At 43.2% G+C, this 20,240-nt stretch overlaps 1 protein-coding gene across 1 annotated transcript; it reads left to right on the top strand.

The window, feature by feature from the left end:
- Positions 1-258: 258 nt before the first annotated feature.
- On the top strand, positions 259-19,493 carry ZNF250 (zinc finger protein 250). The gene is made up of 5 exons (XM_008571727.1): positions 259-548; positions 777-903; positions 1,155-1,265; positions 3,096-3,155; positions 17,793-19,493. Exons 1-5 carry the CDS (start codon positions 363-365, stop codon positions 19,115-19,117), a joined length of 1,809 nt encoding a protein of 602 aa, XP_008569949.1. The 5' UTR covers positions 259-362; the 3' UTR covers positions 19,118-19,493.
- Positions 19,494-20,240: the final 747 nt, after the last annotated feature.

Raw genomic sequence — 20,240 nt, forward strand, 5'->3', positions numbered from 1 at the left:
TGGGCAGAACCATGGGCTGGGGCCAAGGTGAGCCAGGCAGACACCCAGGGCCTTTATCGGCTACCCCGTGCAGAGGTGTGATCAGACAACTACGCAGACCTGGGATTCTGGAGAGGGAAGGCTTGGGACCCTGAGCCCTTGGGGGAGGGCAACATGTTCCCTGCATCTGGTGATCAGAGACACCAGGCACTTGTTAAATGGGACCTTCCTGGACCCACCGCCAACTCAGGAACCATGTGTTTATTTAGGGCCAGGAAAGGCTCCTGAACTATAGGATCAGAGTTCATGGCAGGAAAGAGCAGGGTTGTAGAGGCCACAGCTCCTTAGGCCTCATCTTGGCATGTACCTCACTTACTCTTTGCATGAGGACCAGGGACCCCCTGAGGCTCCCCCAGGAAATTATGGTCTGCTGGGGTCAAGGCCGGGCCCTTCATGTGTTCCCTCTTCCTCTGCCCCACAGGCTTCTTCCATTTCCATCCTCCTCAGAGGCCCCAGAACACTCGGCAATGGCAGCAGCCGGGCTCCTGCCGCTGCCAGCAGTACCCCAGGTGAGCTGTCCCCAAGGCCTTTGCAGTGTCCCCAGCCCCTGAGGTTCTTTTCATGCCAGGCTCCTGGCAGCAGCCTGGCCCTTACTGCATCCACCAAACTCTAGGGCTCGTTCCCATCACTCCCCTCAGCTCACAGGTCTCCTCCCTCCAACCGCCAGTGTGGCCTGCACCCACTCCCAATCACGTGTCAATATTTGGTCTTACTTGCATCAGTCCCTATCTTTCCAGGCCAAGGTGACCTTCGAGGATGTGGCTGTGCTCCTTTCTCAGGAGGAGTGGAACCACCTGTGCCCTGCTCAAAGGGGCCTCTACCGAAATGTGATGATGGAGACCTACGGGAACGTGGTCTCACTGGGTAAGGCCCCTCAGCAGGCCTTGTCTCTGTGTCTATGTGTGTTGGACTGGGGCAGGGGCTTCCCAGGGAAGGCGGCTGTGGGGTGGAGGCCTCAGAGCAGGCTGGTCCTGGAGGCTCACTCTATCACCCTGGGTGCTCAGGTCCAGCAGGAGGTTGGTCCCATCCTTCTTCGTGTCCTCAGGTGGCATGGGCAGGGGGAGGGTGGCTCAGTAAATGTTGTCTAAACAAAGGACTTCCCTCTCCACGAGCAGGACTTCCAGGATCCAAGCCTGATGTGATCTCCCAGCTGGAGCGAGGGGAAGACCCATGGGTCCTGGACAAGCAGTGGGCTGAGAGCTGGGGCCTGGGGATTGGCCACTCAGGTGAGTAAGGGGAGCTGGCCCCTTCTTCATTGAGGGCTAAGCAGATCCCAAACATAGCTGTAGGCTTATTTGAGACTGAGCCACTGGTAGGAGTGGCTTCCACCCAGGGCAAGACATGTCAGGCCTTACCTGGCAAAGGAGTCTGCTGTCTATGGTTGCTGGGCCAGGTAGCAGTCCATGGCAGAAAGTGAGCATGGCAGTGAATCCGGACAGTATGGTAGAGCTGGGTGCAAAGAACAGATATGCAAAGCCCTGTAAAAGCAAGTTTGGGGCAAGACGTAGTGATTCTGTCCCTGCCCAGAGGGACAGACTGGTTAGCCAGGTCTAGTCCTAATGGGAAGTTCAGGTTTTGAGGGTTACCTGGTTGATTTAGAAAAGAATGAAGTCCCTAAACATAAAAGGGAAGTTTCTGAACCTGGCACTCATGGTAGGGCCGAAAGCTCACTGTTTGAGGTCAAGAGGAAGATAAAGGAGCCCACTATTCCCATGTCTTTCTTTTTTTTTTTTTTTAGGTGGCTGGCCAGTACAGGGATCCAGACCCTCAACTTTGGTGTTACAACACCGTGTTCTAACCAACTGAGCTAACTGGCCAGCCCTCCCATGTTCATTGTACTGAGGGTCCCATGTGCAAAATAAGGCAAATTAAAACAACAACAAAACTAAAGCTGTAAGAATTGGAAAGGAAAAAGAAAAGTGTTGTTTGCACTTCATGTGATTGTCAACTTGGAGAAAGATTGATTAGAATTCAGAAGAGAATTTACCAATGCTGCTGAATACAAAACCAGTTGTATTTCTATTTGTCAGCAACAAACAGTGGGGTAATTTTTAAAAAGATAACATTTATAATAGCATCAGAAGTGTAAAGTATCCAGTAATTAATCTAACAAAAGATGTGCAAGACTTTTATGGGTAAAATTATAAAAGGGAAGATGGCATAGATACAGACAGATCCAAACCTGAAGGCCATGTTTACAGTTGCTTTAGGCAACAACCGCTGCCTGCAAGGTCTGAGTCTTGGGAAAACCTCAGTCAGCCTGTCCTGTCAAGATGTGTCCCCCTGGGGTGATTCGGGACAGCACAGGCAATACTTCCATTGAGTGATTGACATCAGCACCTCAGGTGTGGTGGTTTTCCCCTTGAAAGCTATTCCTTGTTTCTAGACACTCTGTGTTCAGGGCACTAGGTATTACAGGCAATCTGCCTGTTATCAGCCTGCAAACTCAGATCTGAGGAACAGTTGATCTGCCAGCCTCAAAGGAATTTAATTTTCCAGCGACTGTAAACAAGAGACAACATTAGTCATGGAAATCTTGCACAGAACTTTAGACTGCTGACTGCTACCATAGGAGGCAAGAAAACAGGGAGGGAGTTTAGCCACCACTGCCAAACCAGACCTGAGCTCCCGGGGCTGCCTGTGCTCTCACCTGATGGAGATTTTAGACTCCTTTTGAGAACCTTTTGAATTTGATGCTGAAGAGACTGTGAAAGTCTCCAAGTGTATGGGAGGTTGAAGATGACAATTTTTGCACAGAAGCTCCTGGTTGCTCTGCCTCTGGCACAGGCCACAGAGAAAGATGGGACTGACTGAGTTTTAGATAAATGATGTGCATAGAAGCAGAAGCCACCTGCCACAGCCTGGGTCACTGCCATAGGCATCAGAGCCAGTGAGGAGCAGAGTGCACCAGTGCCTTGCCCTAGCAGTTCCTTAGGACGGATAAGTGTGTGCGCCTGCCCAGCCCCACACCTGCTGTTTTAACTCAGTGAATTGCACTTACATGTTGTAACAGGGAAGTGTTTTGTTATCACTTCAACTCTCTGTTCCTTTTATAGACAACCTCAAATGTGACCGCACTACAACCTATATGCAGCAAGACAGTTTTTGTCCATGGGGTAAGTGTATGTCTGATCTTTTTAATTCAGTACAATCCCTGAAGGTTTTAAAGTACATGTTTCACCAGGATGAAAAGAAATTCCCCAGGGTGCTATGAAGTTCATTATACAATTCCCTACAAAATAGGGAGGGTTTTTTTAAATTAAAAATTTGTTTTAGTGGGATCACTTTTTTTCCCCTTTACTTGCTTTGTCACACTTAAAACATATTTCCCTACCCTGTACTCAAGACAACTGAAGCCATCATTCCAAAAGCGAGTGGCTTCTGGACAGTGTCTGCTCAGTGTGGATGCAAGGTGCTAGCAGGTGCGGAGTATTGGCAGTCTTCACAGCAGCTTCAATCTGTCCCACAGTCATCTAATGCTTTTATGCCATGAATTATTGAGTGAGTAACCTCATGTGCGATTTATTTTTTATCGTTAAAGTCATTTTGGGGGCTGGCCTGTGGCTCACTCGGGAGAGTGCGGTGCTGTTAACACCAAGGCCACGGGTTCAGATCCCATATAGGGATGGCCAGTTTGCTCACTGGGTGAGCATGGTGCTGACAACACCAAGTCAAGGGTTAAGATCTCCTTACTGGTCATCTTTTAAATAAATAAATAAATAAAGTCATTTTGCTCTTCTTGTTACTCTGGCATCAGGTCAGAAGCCACCCATTCAAGAAACTTCAAACAATGGAAATGATACTTTTCAGTACAAACGAGGAATTATTTCTTTGGCCTACAGGCTTTTCTTCTGTGAAGATGAAATAGGTAAAAAAAAATCAACAACTAAAACTTGGTGTCTATCAGTTTAAAAAACACATAGTATAAGTTTCTAAAATAAGATATGTTAAAATCTTGTTAAACAGATGACAGTGAATTCAGATTTTTTAAATGAAGAATCTGTTAAATCCTCACTGTTTTAATTTATCAATACAGAACACACTTAACAGATAAATTGCTCTGAAAAGAAGAAAAAGGCACAGAAATACACAGAAAGAAAAGTGGACGTAAAAAAAAGTTCATGGTGGAAGAGGAAAACTAAAGAGAAAAAAAAAGAAAATGTGCTCAGCCTCATTATTCATCAGTAGATTGGAAATCAAAACCACTATGGTATATCATGTAACATCTTCAGAATGAAAAAAAATAGAAAGATCTGACAATATCAAGTGTGGTATGGAGCAGTTAATGGTGTGGATGTGGAGCAGTTAATGGGGATGTAAATTCACACAGCCACTTTGGAATCAGTTCAGCATTATCAAATGAAGCTGAAAATAATGAATATGTTCACTGTCTCCACTCCTGCATGCACACAGCAAGGACATTTGTAAGTACCAGGAAGCATTCAAGAATCTTAAAAGGGGGCCGGCCCGGTGGCGCACTGCTACAGTGCGCCACTTGGGAGCGCGGCGGCGCTCCCGCCGAGTTTGTGGAAAGATTCATTGGGCCGGCCCGGTGGCGCACTGGATAGTGCGCCGCTTGGGAAGCGCGGCAGCGCTCCCGTCCGAGGGTTCGGATCCCACGTACAGACCGGCTCCCGCTCACTGGCTGAGCGAGGCGCGGGAGCAACGCCGAGGCTTGCGATCCCGTCGCCGGTCCCCGGTCCGGTACGGGGGCAACACTGAGGGTTGCGATCCGTTGCCGGACACGGAAAAAAGACAAAAAGACAAAAAAAAAAGAATCTTAAAAGAAGCATGCTTCATGATTGAAAAAACTGAAAATAACCCAAATGCCTATCAACAGTAGAATGGCAGATAAACTATGATATTTTAATACAGTGGAATATACCACAGTGAAAATGATTGAATAACTGCTATAAAACAACATGATGAATCTCAGGAACATAATGCTGAGAGGGGACAGCAAGTTGCAGAAGACTGCACCATGGAATTATAGAAAGCTCAGAAACTAAGTTAGTGTTTAGAGATGCAAACTTCTAAAGTAAAACTGTTTTTTTAAAAAAAGTGAGAAGGCTTCCAGTTTCAATCAAGGTGGAGTGAAAGGGACTGGAGTTACCCTGCCACTTGAAACAACTGAAAAACTGGACAAGATATATGAAAACACAGCTCTCAAGATGTTGGACATCAGCCTGTCATTGGAAATCAGACAACAAAAGAAAATGAGCCCTGAGAAACAGGTAACAGGGTGAGCCCTACAATTGCCCCAACTCACAGCTTGGAGAAGGTCAGGATGCAAGGAGGGGGAACCCCAGCAGAGCTCCTTGGTCTCCTTGAATAAATACATCTGGGAGTCCAGGGAAGCCAAGGTTACTGGAAGTCACATGGAAGAGTAACAAAGAGGAATCGGTTTCACAGAGAATTCTAAAGATCTGCAGAGAATCCCCCTTGAGTATTCAGCTGAGTACTGATTAGTACATGCATGTGAGGAAATTGCTCAAAGCCAGGAAAGAGCCATCAGAAAAAATCAGAGGGAGTAATAACTGGTGCCAGAATTTAAGATGCCCATCCTGCATACTCCCCAGGACTGTAAATAGAAAGGGTTTTACTCTCATTATTAGATTATGTTATAAGGCACTGTTGCCTTTAAAGAATGGAGAGTCCTTTAAATCTGGTTCTAGAGGTCAGTAGGAGGAGTCAGAGATTCAAAGCATGGGAAGGATTTGATACACCATTGCCAACTTGAAGATGGAAGGGACCACATGGCAAGGAATGCAGAAGCTGAGAGTGGTCTCCAGCTGGAATCCAGCAAGGAAACAGTCACCTGGGTCCTAAAGCTACAAGCAGCTAAACTTTGACAACAATAAAAATAAGCTTAGAAGTAGATTTATCTCTGGCCGGCCCAGTGGCGCACTGTAACAGTGCGCCGCTTGGGAGCGCAGCGGCGCTCCCGCCGAGGGTTCAGATCCCACATACAGACCAGCCGCTCACTGGCTGAGCGAGGTGTGGGCGCGACACCAAGGGTTGCGATCCCATTGCTGGTCCCGGTCCGGTACGGGCGCGACACTGAGGGTTGCGATCTGTTGCCGGTCACGAAAAAAGACAAAAAGGAAAAAAAAAGAAGTAGATTTATCTCCTGAGCCACCACACAGGAACTTAGACTGGCCGACGCTTTTTTCAGTTTTGTGATAACCTCAGCAGAGAACCCAGCCATGCCATGTGAAATTCTGGCCTGCAGAACTATGACCTAAAAAGTGGGTGTTGTTTTAAGCTGCTAAATGTGTCATAATTGTAACACAGCAATAAGAAATTAATACGGTGCTCAGTGCTCACACAAGGCTGGGAATACTATCTGTTCCCAACAGCCAGAGTGGAAAACTTCATAATTCACAAGGCATTAGAGTACTGAGAAGGATCTTGCCACAGTAGTGGGCAAAAACAGCCTCTAACACTACTCTGGTCCCACTAACAAAGCTTATAAGGGCAAGACCCAAAAGAATAATGCTACTTCCTAGTATCTTAACCACATATCACAACAGAGTATAAGAGTATAGGAATATAAAAATACCCAACACCAAGCAAGATAAAGTTTACATTGTCTGGCATCTAATAAAAAATTAGTAGGGATGCAAAGAAGCAAGAACATACAACTGTAATTAGAAGAAAAACTTCTAATTAGTCAAGTGAACCTGAACAGAAGTGACACAGATGATAGAATTAGAATATAAGGATACTGAAACAGAGTAAATTTATTCCATATGTCCAAGGAGCTAGAGGAAATATTGGACTTACTAAGCAAAGGCATGGAAGACATTTTAAAAGACCTGTATTAGTCTGTTTTGTGTTGCTCTAACGGAATACCAGGAACTGGGTAATTGAGAAAGAAAATGAAACTTATTGCTTACAGTTTCTGAGGCTGGGAAGTCCAAAGTCCATCTGGTGGTAGCAACAGCAACCCAGGGGTCTCATATTGCAAGATGTTGGAAGCAGAGAGAGAACAAGACAGACTTTCCTCTTATTTTAAAGCCATCAGAACCACACCCCTGACCACCATTTTTAATCCATTCACTGTGGCATGCTCCTACAATTTAATCACCTCTTCAAGCCTCGACCTTTCAATTACCATAATAGGATTTCCCACCCTATTAATAGTCACTGTGGGGGCCAAGTTTCTAATATATAAAATTTGGGGGACACAATTCAAGCTTCAGGGAGTTTTGGGGAGACATAATTCAGTCCACTACAAGAACCAAATCTAATTTCTGGAGATGAAAATGATGCTGAGATAGAAAAGTCACTAGAAGGAATTAATGACAGATTAGACATTACATAAGAGAAGATTAATGAGTTTGAAGAGAAAGCAATAGAAACTATGGAAAATGAAACAGAAGAAAGACTGAAAAGACTAGAGATGAGTGAGCTGTGGGACAACCTGAAGTGGCCTAATATACATGTAATTGGAGCCAACAAAGCAGGGGCAGGAGAGTCAGAAAAAATATTATAAGCATTAATGATTGCAGAGCTGGCCAGTTAGCTCAGTTGGTTAGAATGCAGCCTTACAACACCAAGGTCAGCCTTCAGATCCCCACACTGGCCAGCTGCAGGGGAAAAAAAAAAAAGAACTAATGGTTGAAATTTTTCCAAAATCAATGAAAACTATAAACCCACAGATCCAAGAACCTCAATGGACCCTATGCATAATAAACATGATGAAAATTACACTAAATCAGATGATAATCAAATTGCTCAAAACCAGTGATAACATTTTTAAAGCATCCAAAGGAAAACATACCACATGCAGAGGAACAAGGGATGACAGCTGATTTCTTGTTGGAAACAGTACAAATGAGAAGACAGTGGAACACCTTTAAAGTACTGAAGGGAAAAACACTTGTCAACTAGAATTTTATTCCCAGTAAGAATATCTTTCAAAAGTAAAGTCAAAATACACTTTCAGTCATACATAAGGTAAGAGAATTCATCACCAGAAGACCTGGACGACCTAAAATGTTAAAGTTTTTCAGGCAGAAAGGAATTCATATGAGATGGAAATCTGGATCTGTGCAAAGGAACAGAGTCTCCAAATGGTAACTACATGGGTAAACAAGATTTTGTTATTAATATTATTATTTAGATCCCTTTCAAAGATAAGTGACTGCTCAAACAAAAATAATGATGTTGTGTTTTGGGGTTTATGCCACATGTAAAAATAAAATGTATGACAACATTAGCATAAAGGCTGGGAGGGAAGAATAGAAGTGTGGTGTAAGTTTCTTATCCTATGTGCAAAATAGTATAGTATTACTCAAAGATAGACTGTAATGAGTCAAAGATGCATATGATAAACCCTAAAACTACTGTATTAGTCTATATCTGTTACTTATAACAAAATACATGGAACTCGGTAATTAGTAAAAAAACCAAAATTTATTGCTTACAGTTTCAGAGGCTGGGAGGTCTAGAGTTCAGTGAACACATCTGGTGAGGGTCTTCTATGGTGGTGGCTTTACAACAATGCAGGGGTCTCCCATGGCAGAAAGTGGCAGAACAAAGAGAGAAATAGCTCCTCATGCACTCTGCTTTTAAAGCTCTCAGAACCATGCCCGTGACCACCATTAAACCATCAACTAAATCACCTTTTCAAGGCCCCGCCTTTCAGTTACCATAATAGGATTTCCCACCCTCTCAACACTTGTCACTGTGGGGGCCAAGTTTCTAATACCTGGAACTTTGGGGGATACAGTTTAAGCTTCATTGCATTTGAGGCGGGTACATTCAATCCACAGCCACTACTAAAATTAAAAAACAAAGAGTTATAGCTGAGATACCAAGAACAACTAAAATACCTAATTAAGAAGAGACAGTGGAACAAAGGACAGGGACAATGACTACATTGTGTGAATAATTGCATTAAAATGCACGTGATCTAAACCCCTCATTAAAAGACAGAGATAGGGCTGGCTGGTTAGCTCAGTTAGAGCATGATGCTGGTAACACCAACGTCCAGTGTTAAATTCCTGTACCAAAAAAGAAAAGAAAAGAAAAAGAGATTGCCAGATCGAATTAAAAAAAAAAAAAAAAATGCATGCTGCTTACAGGAAATACACTTTAAATATAAAGATATGAATAGGTTAAAAGTTACAAAATGGAAAAAGATTTTTGCTAGCCCTAATGAAAAGAATCCTATAATGACTAATCTCAGACAAAGTAGATTGCAGAACTAAGAATATTAACAGTGACAATGCCTTTTTATAATGACAAAGTGGCTAGTTAATCAAGGGAATATAACAATAATAAACATTTATAGGGCCGGCCCGGTGGCGCACTGCTACAGTGAGCCACTTGGGAGCGCGGCGGCGCTCCCGTCGAGGGTTCGGATCCCACGTACAGACCGGCCACTCACTGGCTGAGCGAGGTGCGGGCGCAACACTGAGGGTTGCGATCCCGTTGCCAGTCCCGGTCCGGTACGGGCGCGACACTGAGGGTTGCGATCTGTTGCTGGTCACGAAAAAAGGCAAAAAAGGCAAAAAAAAAAACCAAAAAACATTTATACACCTAAGTACAAAACTTTAAAATCCATGAAACAAAAACAGAAGGAACTGCAAAGAGAAATAGACAAATCCATAATTATCATAAGAGATTTCAACATTCTTCTCTCAATAATTCATAGAACAAAGAGGAAGAAAATCAAGGGTGTAGAGAAATCAAACAACAACATCAACCAACCTGACTTGATTGGCGTTTATAGAAACTCCACCCAATAACAGTAGAACTCAAGTGCACATGAACATTTATTAAGAAAATATTGTGGGCCATAAAAAGAAAGTACCATTGATTTTTTTTTTTTTGGTTCCTGGTCAGTATAAGGATGAACCCTGAACATTGGTGTTATCAGCACCACGCTCTAACCAACTGAGCTAACCAGCCAGCCCTCCCATTATATTTAAAAGCATCATCATACAAAGTATGTTCTCTGACAAAAATGGAACTAAATTAGAAATCAATATCAGAATGATCTTTGGAAAACTCCAAAATATTTGGAAATTCAATACAAACTTCTATATAACTCATGAGAGTAAAGAAGAAATCAAAAGAAATTAAAAGGAATTTTGAACTGAATAAAATGAAAACATCAAAATTTGTGATATGCAGCTAAGAGTCAAAGCTGGGACAATTTAAACAACAAAGTAAATAATGTCATCTTGCACTGTTAACCCAAAGTATAAAATATACATGAGTCCATATTGATAAAAATTAATTATTTTATGCTAAATATGCTAGTGAAAAGAGACAAATCTTACAGAAGAATTTCAAGAAATATATGTAGGTAGCTCCTCTCTACAGAAAGTGGAGCTTAATCCATTCCCCCTTGAGAATGAGCTAGACTTAGTGATTCATATCCACAGAATAGCATATGGAAAGACAGGCAAACCCAAAATGAGGGACATTCTAGAAAATGCCTGACCAGTACTCCCCAAACTGTCAAGTCACAATAAACATGGAAAAACTGAGATACTATCAGAAAGAAGAGGAGACTAAGGATACATGACAACTAAATACAGTGTGGTACCTGGAAAAACTGCAAAATCCAGATAAAGTGTGGAATTTAGTTAATAGTACTATACCAGTGTTGATTTCTTAGCGTTGACAAATACACCTTGGTAATGTAAGATGTTAACAATATGGGAAATTGGGCGAGAGATACAAGGAAATTCTTTGTACTATTCTTACAACTTTTCTGTAAATTTAGAATTATTCCAAAATAAAAAGTTTGCCACAAATATGTACAACCAAAAACGTTTTTAATGTTTTTAGGAATTTACTTTTAAAAAAATCAATGCAATTTACCATATTAACAGACTAAAAAAGAAAATCCGTATCATTATGTCAATTATCACAGAAAAAGCATTTCACAAAATCCAACATCCATTCCTGATTAAAACTCAGCAAACTACTATTAGAAGGATACTTCATCAACATGGTAAAAAGGCATCTACAAAATACCTACAGCTAACATCATACTTAATGGTGAAAGGTTGAGTGCTTTCTCCTTAAAATGAGGAACAAGGCAACAATATGTGCTCTCCCCACTTCTGTTCAACCACTATACTGGAGGTTCTACCCAGGGCAATAAGTAAAGGAGAAAAAAAGGCATCTGGGTTGTAAAGGACAAAGTAAAACTATCTCTATTTGCAAAGGTCATGATCACCTACATAGAAGATTCTGTGGAATCTACAAAAAAGCTACTAGAATAAGTGAGTTTAGCAAATTTGCAGGATATAAGATCAATATACAAAAATTAATTGTATTTCTATATACTATCAGTGAACAATCAAATTGAAACCTAACAGGGAAAAAAAGAGAAAGTATTATCATTTATAATACTATCAAAAAGTAAAAAATACTTAGGAAAAAATTTGGCAAAAGGTGTGGGAGGCCTATATAGTGAAAGCCACAAAACATTCATTCCTGAGAGAAATTAAAGAATTAAATAAATTTAAAATACATCATGTTCGTGGATCAAAACTCATTACTGTTAAGATGTCATCCCCAAATTGATCTCTGGATTCAGTAGAAATCCAGTTAAAATTCCAGCAGGAAAAGCCACAAAACATTCATTCCTGAGAGAAATTAAAGAATTAAATAAATTTAAAATACATCATGTTCGTGGATCAAAATTCATTACTGCTAAGATGTCATCCCCAAATTGATCTCTGGATTCAGTAGAAATCCAGTTAAAATTCCAGCAGGCTTTTTTGTAAAAATTGATAATCTGATTCTAAAATTCACGTGGAAATGCAGAGTACCTAGAATAGTCTAAAAAACTTTGAAAAAAAAATGGAAGGTACATGGTACATAACATCACAATTTGTCATAAAGCTATGCCAATCAAGACAGTATGGTATTGAAATCAAAATAGAACATTTTAACAATGGAATGAATGAAGAGTCCAGAAATAGATTCACACATAGTCAAAACCTGATTTTTGACAAAGACACAAAGGCAATTCAGTGAAGAAAGGATGTTCTTTTCAACAAATCTGCAGGATATCCATATGCCCCCCAAAAGTGAATTTTGATTTATACCCTGCACCATAAGAATTAACTTGAAGTGGTTCATAGACCTAAATATAAAACCTAAGACTGTAGAACTTTTAGAAGATCAATAGGAAAAAAATTTTTTGTGATTTTGGGTTAGGCAAAGATTTTATAAATAAGATGCCAAAAGCACAATCTATTTGATAAACTGATAAGTTGAACTTTTCCAAAATTAAGAACTCCTGCACTTTGAAAGACATTATTGATAGAGTGAAAAGACACTTTCTGGAAGACAATATTATAAAAACAAGTAATGAATAAGATTGGGGTAGTGGTTGCCTCTGAGGGTCAAGGAATAGGGTTTGGGGTCTAGAGGCACACAGGATGTCCACGCTAGTCATAACGTTTTGTTTTTTGTTTTTTTGGTTTTTTTCTCTACCCTATCCTTGGTAGTAAGTGAGCCATTCATTTTCTTAAACCGGGCACATGAGTATTCATTCTTTCATTCTTTATATCTGTTTTAAACTGCTTTATTAAAATATAATTCACATGTCATATAATTCACCCATGTAAAGTGTACAGTTAAATGGTTTTTAGTATATTCAGAGCCATACAACCATCACCACAATCAATTTTACAACATTTTCATCACCCCTCAGAGAAACCTTAGACCCATTAGCACCCCAGCTTCAAGCAACCACAATAATCTACTTTCTGTCTATATAGATTTACTTATTCTGGAGATTTTATATAAATAAAATTAAACAATATGTGGCCTTTTGTGACTGGCTTCTCTCACTTAGCTTGCTGTTTTCAAGGTTGATTCAAGTTGTAGCATTTATCAATACTTCAGTCCTTTTAATCACCTGATAATGTTCCATTTTATGACTTCACATTTTATTTATCCATTCATCAGTTGGTAGACGTTTGGGTTGTTTCCATATCCCTTATATCTTATATGGTTTTTTTTTTCCTTTTTGTCTTTTTTCGTGACTGGTAACGGGATCGCAACCCTCGGTGTCGCGCCCGCACAGCGCTCAACCAGTGAGCGGACTGGTCTCTATATGGGATCCGAACCCTCGGCGGGAGCGCCGCCACACTCCCAAGCACCGCAGTCTACCGAGTGCGCCACCGGGCTGGCCCCTTATATGTATTTTGAAAGTAGTTATTCATACCTACTGACTTAAAGCCAAAATGCCATAAAAATAGTACCAGCAAAATATTCTGGGGTTACAAAGAAGCTGCCCCACGAGTCTGCGAGAGGACCGTGTGAAGAGATGGCGTTTGCAGTATGCCTTGAAGGATGGGTGCAGTGTTCGCAAGTAGAATTGGAGGATGTGAGAGTTCGGTGATGGTCAGGCTGGGTGAAGGGTGAGCCACAAGGGTTGAAGGCAGTGAGGAAGATGACCCAGTTCAGACCTAGAAGATCCAGCAGCTGGTGGAGAAAGAGACAGGCAGGCATGAGATTGGGAGTGGAAACAGGCTACAGCAAGCGTTGTGTACATGGGCTCTCCCAGCTCCCACAGATCCTGTGCCAGCCATTGTGAAAGCACATTTTAACTTTAAAGCTGTTGCTATAGATTTGTCGTGGCCTGCTTTACCTGCAAGTTGCAGGAGGATAGTTTTCCTGCCTTGAAATGTGATGGCTGAAGATGGGTTTGGAGCTCTGTGGACGTGGTCCAAATGCCTGCTCCAGCCTCAGCCCTGTTACTGAGCCTATCAGCCCCCATCTCTTCTCCAAAACAGAGTTAATAACATGTTCCTTACAGGAGTATTGTCAGGTTTGGCAATAAGGTATAGAAAACATGATCAGTACAGTGTCCTGTGGACACTGATAAGGACAGAAGACTGCTGCCATTGTTGTAACCACCGTTATCTAGGAGCATGTTTTTCGACACGGCTCAGGGAGACTATGAGCTCGTTGTCCCAGCACCTGTTACCTTGCAGCTTCTGCTGTCAAACTTTAAAACCTGCCATTTGGAATCCTCTAGTTCTAGATGTAGTAAATCTGTAAGGCTTAAGTCCAACTCCAGTGGGATGTAGAAAGTAATGAATCAAAGCTCTCTTTGACTGAAATTTTAGTATGTGATTAGGCCATTTATAGTGAATATAATTATTGATACCATTGAATTAGAACCTGTCTTCTGGCTGATTTTCTGGTGGTTTCATCTCCTTTTTGTTTCTCGTCCTACTTTTCTGCCTGTGTTTGGATTGAGTACTTTTATGATTATTGAGTACTTTTGTGTTTGCTATTGGCTTGTCATTTGTGCCTCTCTTTATGTTTGTTTGTTTGTTTTTGGCAGTTGGCCTGTACAGTGATGGGACCCTGGACCTTGATGTTCTTGGCACCATATACCTCTTTTTTTTTTAAGAGCATTTAGTGGCTACTGTAAGGGCTTACAATATATGTCTCTAACTGTAGTCTACCTTCAGATAGTATTACCACTTTATATGTAGTGTAAGAATCTTCCAACAGTATACTCGTGTCTTAGTCTGCTCAGGCTGCCGTAACAAAATACCACAGACTGGGTGGCCTAAACATGAGAAATTTGTTTCTCACAGTTCTTGAGGCTGGGAAGTCCAAGATAAAGGTGCTGGCCAATTTAGCCTTTCTGGTCAGGGCTCTCTTCCTGGCTCGCAGAGAGCCACTTTCTTGCTACATGCTCACATGACCTCTTTGTACACATGTGGAGGGGGAGGAGAAAACAAACTCTCTGTTGTCTCTTTTGAGAGCACTGAGACCTCATCTAATCCTAATTACCTCCCAAAGTCCCCATCTCCAAATACCATCATGCTGGGTTAGGGCTTCAGCATATGATCTGGGGGTGGTGGCGTGGTGGAACACAGGCATTTAGATCTTAACCTCCCTATCCCTCTACCCCAGATTCCATGATATGTCATATTTTTCTCTTGCATATGCTGTAAACTCACAATAAATACATTACTGCTATTTTTACTTTAGACAATTATCTTGTAGAGTAATGTAGAACATTTTTCCATAGTCTTTTATATTTTGCTATATTTAAAATGGTTACCATTTTAACCATTTCCAAAGATCTTCATTTCTTTGTGTAAATGCAAGTTTCTGTCAAGTATCATATTTCTCCCATCTGAAGAACACCCTTTAACATTACTTGTAGTGCAGATTTGGTGGTTGTGAATTCTCTTCATTGTTTTTTGTTTGTTTGTTTGTTTTGGTTTTTAGTTATTTTACTTTCTTTTTGTTGTAGTTGTTTTTATTAAAGCATAATTATGTATATTTGTGGGGTACTGAAGATATTAATAATAAAAGAGATACAGGATATGCAGCTGGACTGGCTGGTTCCGCCACATGGCTTTGCATGCCAGGCTGGGGGTTGTGTGCCTCTGTTGGTCGTGGTGAAGGGCCATCCAGTGCCTGTGAGTGACCAGGTAATGTCAGGATTGACAACAGTGTGCTGTGGGCCTGGTGACAGGAACAAGGGCTTGGACACTGGTGTGGGAAAAGAGAAAGATAAGGAATCAGAAGAGAGACACAAATTCTGAAGGCTCACTGGCCACAGGAGGAGGGAAGAGCTGAGTTCCTTCCAGAAAGAGAGGTTCTGGCAGAGGACCCACGGGCCCCTGAAGAACAGTCTGGTGTCTACATGTTGAGAGGGCCCCGGAAGCTCAGGGTGGTTATGGTGGAGCAGGTTAATCAGGCCTGGAAAGGGACCCGGCCTCGGCACCACTACCATGGGACCCCTCACCCTCAGTGTTATTTTGGGGGGGTATCCTTGAGGGAGTCTCTCTACCCCCACACTTAACCTCTTTTGCAGGAAATGTAGCATGTGGTATGCATTAGTCTCTCCGAGGTAACTATTCCTCAGATGTCAAAAGACATCACACTGGGCCGGCCCGTGGCTCACTCGGTAGAGTGCGGTGCTGATAACACCAAGGCCCCGGGTTTGGATCCCATATAGGGATGGCCGATTTGCTCACTGGCTGAGCGTGGTGATGACAACACCAAGTCAAGGGTTAAGATCCCCTTACCGGTCATCTTTAAAAAAAAAAAAAAGACATCACACATGAAATCAAGCACATGTTTTATATACTTGCCACCTTTGCTCAAATCTTTCTCGAGACACCTCAGTCATAAAACACTTCATGGATGTTCGTGCCTATCTTAGAAGGTCCCTTGGTATTATGGATGGACCTTTTAGATTCAGAGTCTCTTATTTTTCAAGTTTTCTTGTTTGGGTTTTAGGAGGCACATTAGACAGTGCCTGTCTTCCCAAGCCATGTTCTCAACCAGTTAAGAATTAAAGCTTATATCTCTTTTTTTTTTTCTTTAAAGATGACCGGTAAGGGGGATCTTAACCCTTGACCTGGTGTTGTCAGCACCACGCTCTCCCAAGTGAGCTAACCGGCCATCCCTATATAGGGACCCAAACCCATGGCCTTGGTGTTATCAGCACCACACTCTCCCGAGTGAGCCACGGGGCCAGCCCTAAAGCTTATATCTCATTATAGCTGTTACCAAACACATGCACTTTGGTACTGTCCCAGCCGTGAGCTCTTGGCATCTCTGGGTCACAGTTCACCAAATCCACGCTCTTCCCCCAGGGGTTGCTGACCCTACTGGCACCTGCTGCAGACCCCGGGAGTGTCCTTCAACAAGAGAAAAGTGAGAATTGGCTTCTCAGATTGTTTTTGTGCTGTGGGGCTTCTTGTGCATTCAGAGCAGTCCCCAGCAGAGGCCTTTAGGAGACAGTGGCAAAGCATCAGGGCGGGGCTGGCATCAGAAGCCCCAGTGCTGAGACTGAACACTTTGGCCCTGGGAGGCCTGGCTGTCATTTGTGCCACAGGAGCACCCCGGAGGGCCTAGCGCATGTCCTGCTTCCCTGCAGAGTTCGCCCCTTGCTCTGCCCTGAGGTGGGGCAGGTCAGCAGACTGAGCTGCCTGACCACAGCCGTCCTCCCAACACAGCACCTGTTCCCACCTCAAGTCTTGATTTGAGTGGCAGCTTGTCTTCTCAGCACCCCCTGCCTCCCCACTCGCACAGTCAGCTGACAGCCCTTGACTTGAAGAGAAGCGTCTCCACCCCAGCCTTTCCACCCATCCACACAGCCACCCCTGTAGGCCTCATCTCTGGACTAGGCCTGGCAGATCCCTGTCATGTTCCTCTGCATCTCCAGGTCCCCCACCCCAACCCAGTGCCTTCTCCACATGAAGTTATTTTCCACAAAGAGGTTGCAGCACCACCTCCCACGTACAAGCCTTTTGGCTCCAGGATGACACGCCCTACCTGTTCTCACAAGTTCACACCTTTCCCCACCAGCCTGTGCTGCTTGCTGTCTGCCCTGTGGGTTCCATGGGCCTGCATTTGTGCCTGCCCCACGTGGCCTTTGGAAGCTCAGTCCACAGGAGGATTCCCGGGAGGGCAGGGCACAGCACAGGCAGCACCAGGCTGTTTCTCCACTGCCATGTTCCTTGTGTGTGCTCCACACAGGGGTGTGACCTCAGACTACAGTTTACACCTTTCTCTTAAACCTTGCTGCCAGCCGTGGCATGTTCCTACTTGGAAATGTTTCTTCTGATTTCTAGTTGTTTGACCCAGTTGTGGAGTTCCGTTTCTCTGCAGCTCACAGCCAAATGTATTCAGAGACTGCACCTTCATCAGCAAAGCCGGTCTCAGGGGTGCACTTGCTCTGCAGTATTTTAAGTAATGTTAATGTTTTCATTTTGGATTTGTTGTTTCAGAATGTGAAACCAAGGGAGAGAACCAAAATACACACTTCAGTCTGAAGCCATTGATTTCAGAGAAAATAACAGTGATTCTAGGGGAAACACCCTTGGGGATGACTGATCAAGAAAATAATGAAACAAAGCCAAGCTTCTGTATGAGTCCAAACACTGTTGGCCACCAGGAGGTTCAGGTCTTGAGCCAGAGTGTGCCACTCACTCAACACCAAGCGGTTCCCAGCGGACAGAGACCTTACATGTGCATCGAGTGTGGGAAGTGCTTTGGTAGGAGCTCCCATCTCCTTCAGCATCAGCGAATCCACACTGGAGAGAAGCCCTACGTGTGTGGTGTATGTGGGAAGGCCTTCAGCCAGAGCTCAGTCCTTAGTAAACATAGGAGGATCCACACGGGCGAGAAGCCCTACGAGTGTAATGAGTGTGGAAAAGCCTTTAGAGTGAGCTCGGATCTTGCACAGCATCACAAGATACACACAGGAGAGAAGCCTCATGAATGCCTGGAGTGTCGGAAAGCCTTCACTCAGCTCTCGCATCTCATTCAGCACCAGCGGATCCACACAGGAGAGAGGCCATACGTGTGTCCATTGTGTGGGAAAGCCTTCAACCACAGCACCGTCCTGCGGAGCCACCAGAGGGTGCACACTGGGGAAAAGCCTCACGGGTGCAGTGAGTGTGGGAAAACCTTCAGTGTGAAGAGGACGCTACTACAGCACCAGAGAATCCACACTGGGGAGAAGCCCTATGCTTGCAGCGAGTGTGGGAAGGCCTTCAGTGATCGCTCAGTCCTCATTCAGCACCACAACGTGCATACTGGGGAGAAGCCCTACGAGTGCAGCGAGTGCGGGAAGACCTTCAGCCACCGTTCCACCCTGATGAACCATGAGCGGATCCACACTGAGGAGAAGCCCTATGCATGCTACGAGTGTGGAAAGGCCTTCGTTCAGCACTCACACCTGATCCAGCACCAGAGGGTCCACACTGGGGAGAAGCCATATGTGTGCGGCGAGTGTGGGCATGCTTTCAGCGCACGCCGGTCCCTGATCCAACATGAGAGAATCCACACAGGTGAGAAGCCCTTCCAGTGCACGGAGTGTGGCAAAGCGTTCAGCCTGAAAGCGACTCTGATTGTGCACCTAAGGACCCACACGGGCGAGAAGCCCTACGAGTGCAACAGCTGCGGGAAGGCCTTCAGCCAGTATTCAGTGCTCATCCAGCACCAGCGGATCCACACGGGCGAGAAGCCCTATGAGTGTGGGGAGTGTGGGCGTGCCTTCAACCAGCATGGGCACCTGATCCAGCACCAGAAAGTACACAGGAAGTTGTGACCTGCGGTCTCCATGAGAATCCATACTCACAGAAACTCTGCACATGGGACCACAGGCAGCCTTCAGCCCAGGAGATGCTTTTGTCAGTTGTACAGGAAGCCCTTATTTGGTGGTTCAGTGTCACAGAATAACTCCAAAGAGAAGCACTGGGCGTGTTCTTCCTGTGCAAAAACTTCAGAGAATGCCTGATTTATGTTCCTTGACATCTTGCAGTTGTATTAGAGAGTAGTCATACAATTGTGAATTTTGGTTAAGACAGCTATAATTCTTTCTTTCATTAACATTAGCTTATTTGAAGTGAGCAAAAGGCATAAGGACTATTGTCCCTATAAAACTTTGTTACATTCCAAATAAAGTTCATTTTCTTAGAACATTACTTGCCTTTCCTAAATACAATTGACCATTCTAATTATTGCACTTAGAACGTTGGACTATTTTCAGTATTCTGTTAAAACACTGAAGTGCTGTGTGGATAAAGTGATACAAAAAAACGATTGTCATTAAGCCTCATCATGTAAAATGGCTGGAAATCTCATGTGTGGAAACACCTGTTTTGTATGAAAAAAAAAGGAAGAAAGTCTAAAGATACATTAGTGAGAAATGATGTATATTTAGAAAATTCTTTATCTGGTGGTTTAACTTTATTCAAGATCAAAAGGGATGTCCTAACTCTTTAGTAAAAATTCAGCTCAGAGATGGGTATTGTCCTTAAAACCTGTTCTTATGACCTGCAGGACCTGTGCCCCAAAGACTGTGGGATGTCTTGGACCTGTAGGTCCCACACAGGCATAGGAGGGAAGATCCACACTCAGAGCAGACCTCAGAGCTGCTATACCAAGTGGGTGCCTCTTTACACCTTATGGTGTTTCAAAAAAAATTATGAAAAAGTTGTTTGGTGCATATTTTCAAGACATAAAATTCTCAAATTCAGGTAGAGCTTCTTGACTTAATATTTCCATTCCTGTATTTGAGGGTTGCTTTTTTTTTTTTTTTTGGAAAAATGAAAAGTAATTTTTTTTTTTTTTAACCTTAAGCTTGTCAGTTTCTTCTTTCCTTGAACAGCATTTGTCTTCTGTTTGATACCCAGCTGCGGTCATATTACAAATTCAGCGAAAACTACTTA

This window comes from Galeopterus variegatus, unplaced genomic scaffold (genome assembly GCF_000696425.1).
Source record: "Galeopterus variegatus unplaced genomic scaffold, G_variegatus-3.0.2 Scaffold714, whole genome shotgun sequence".
Classification (NCBI taxonomy): Eukaryota; Metazoa; Chordata; class Mammalia; order Dermoptera; family Cynocephalidae; genus Galeopterus; species Galeopterus variegatus.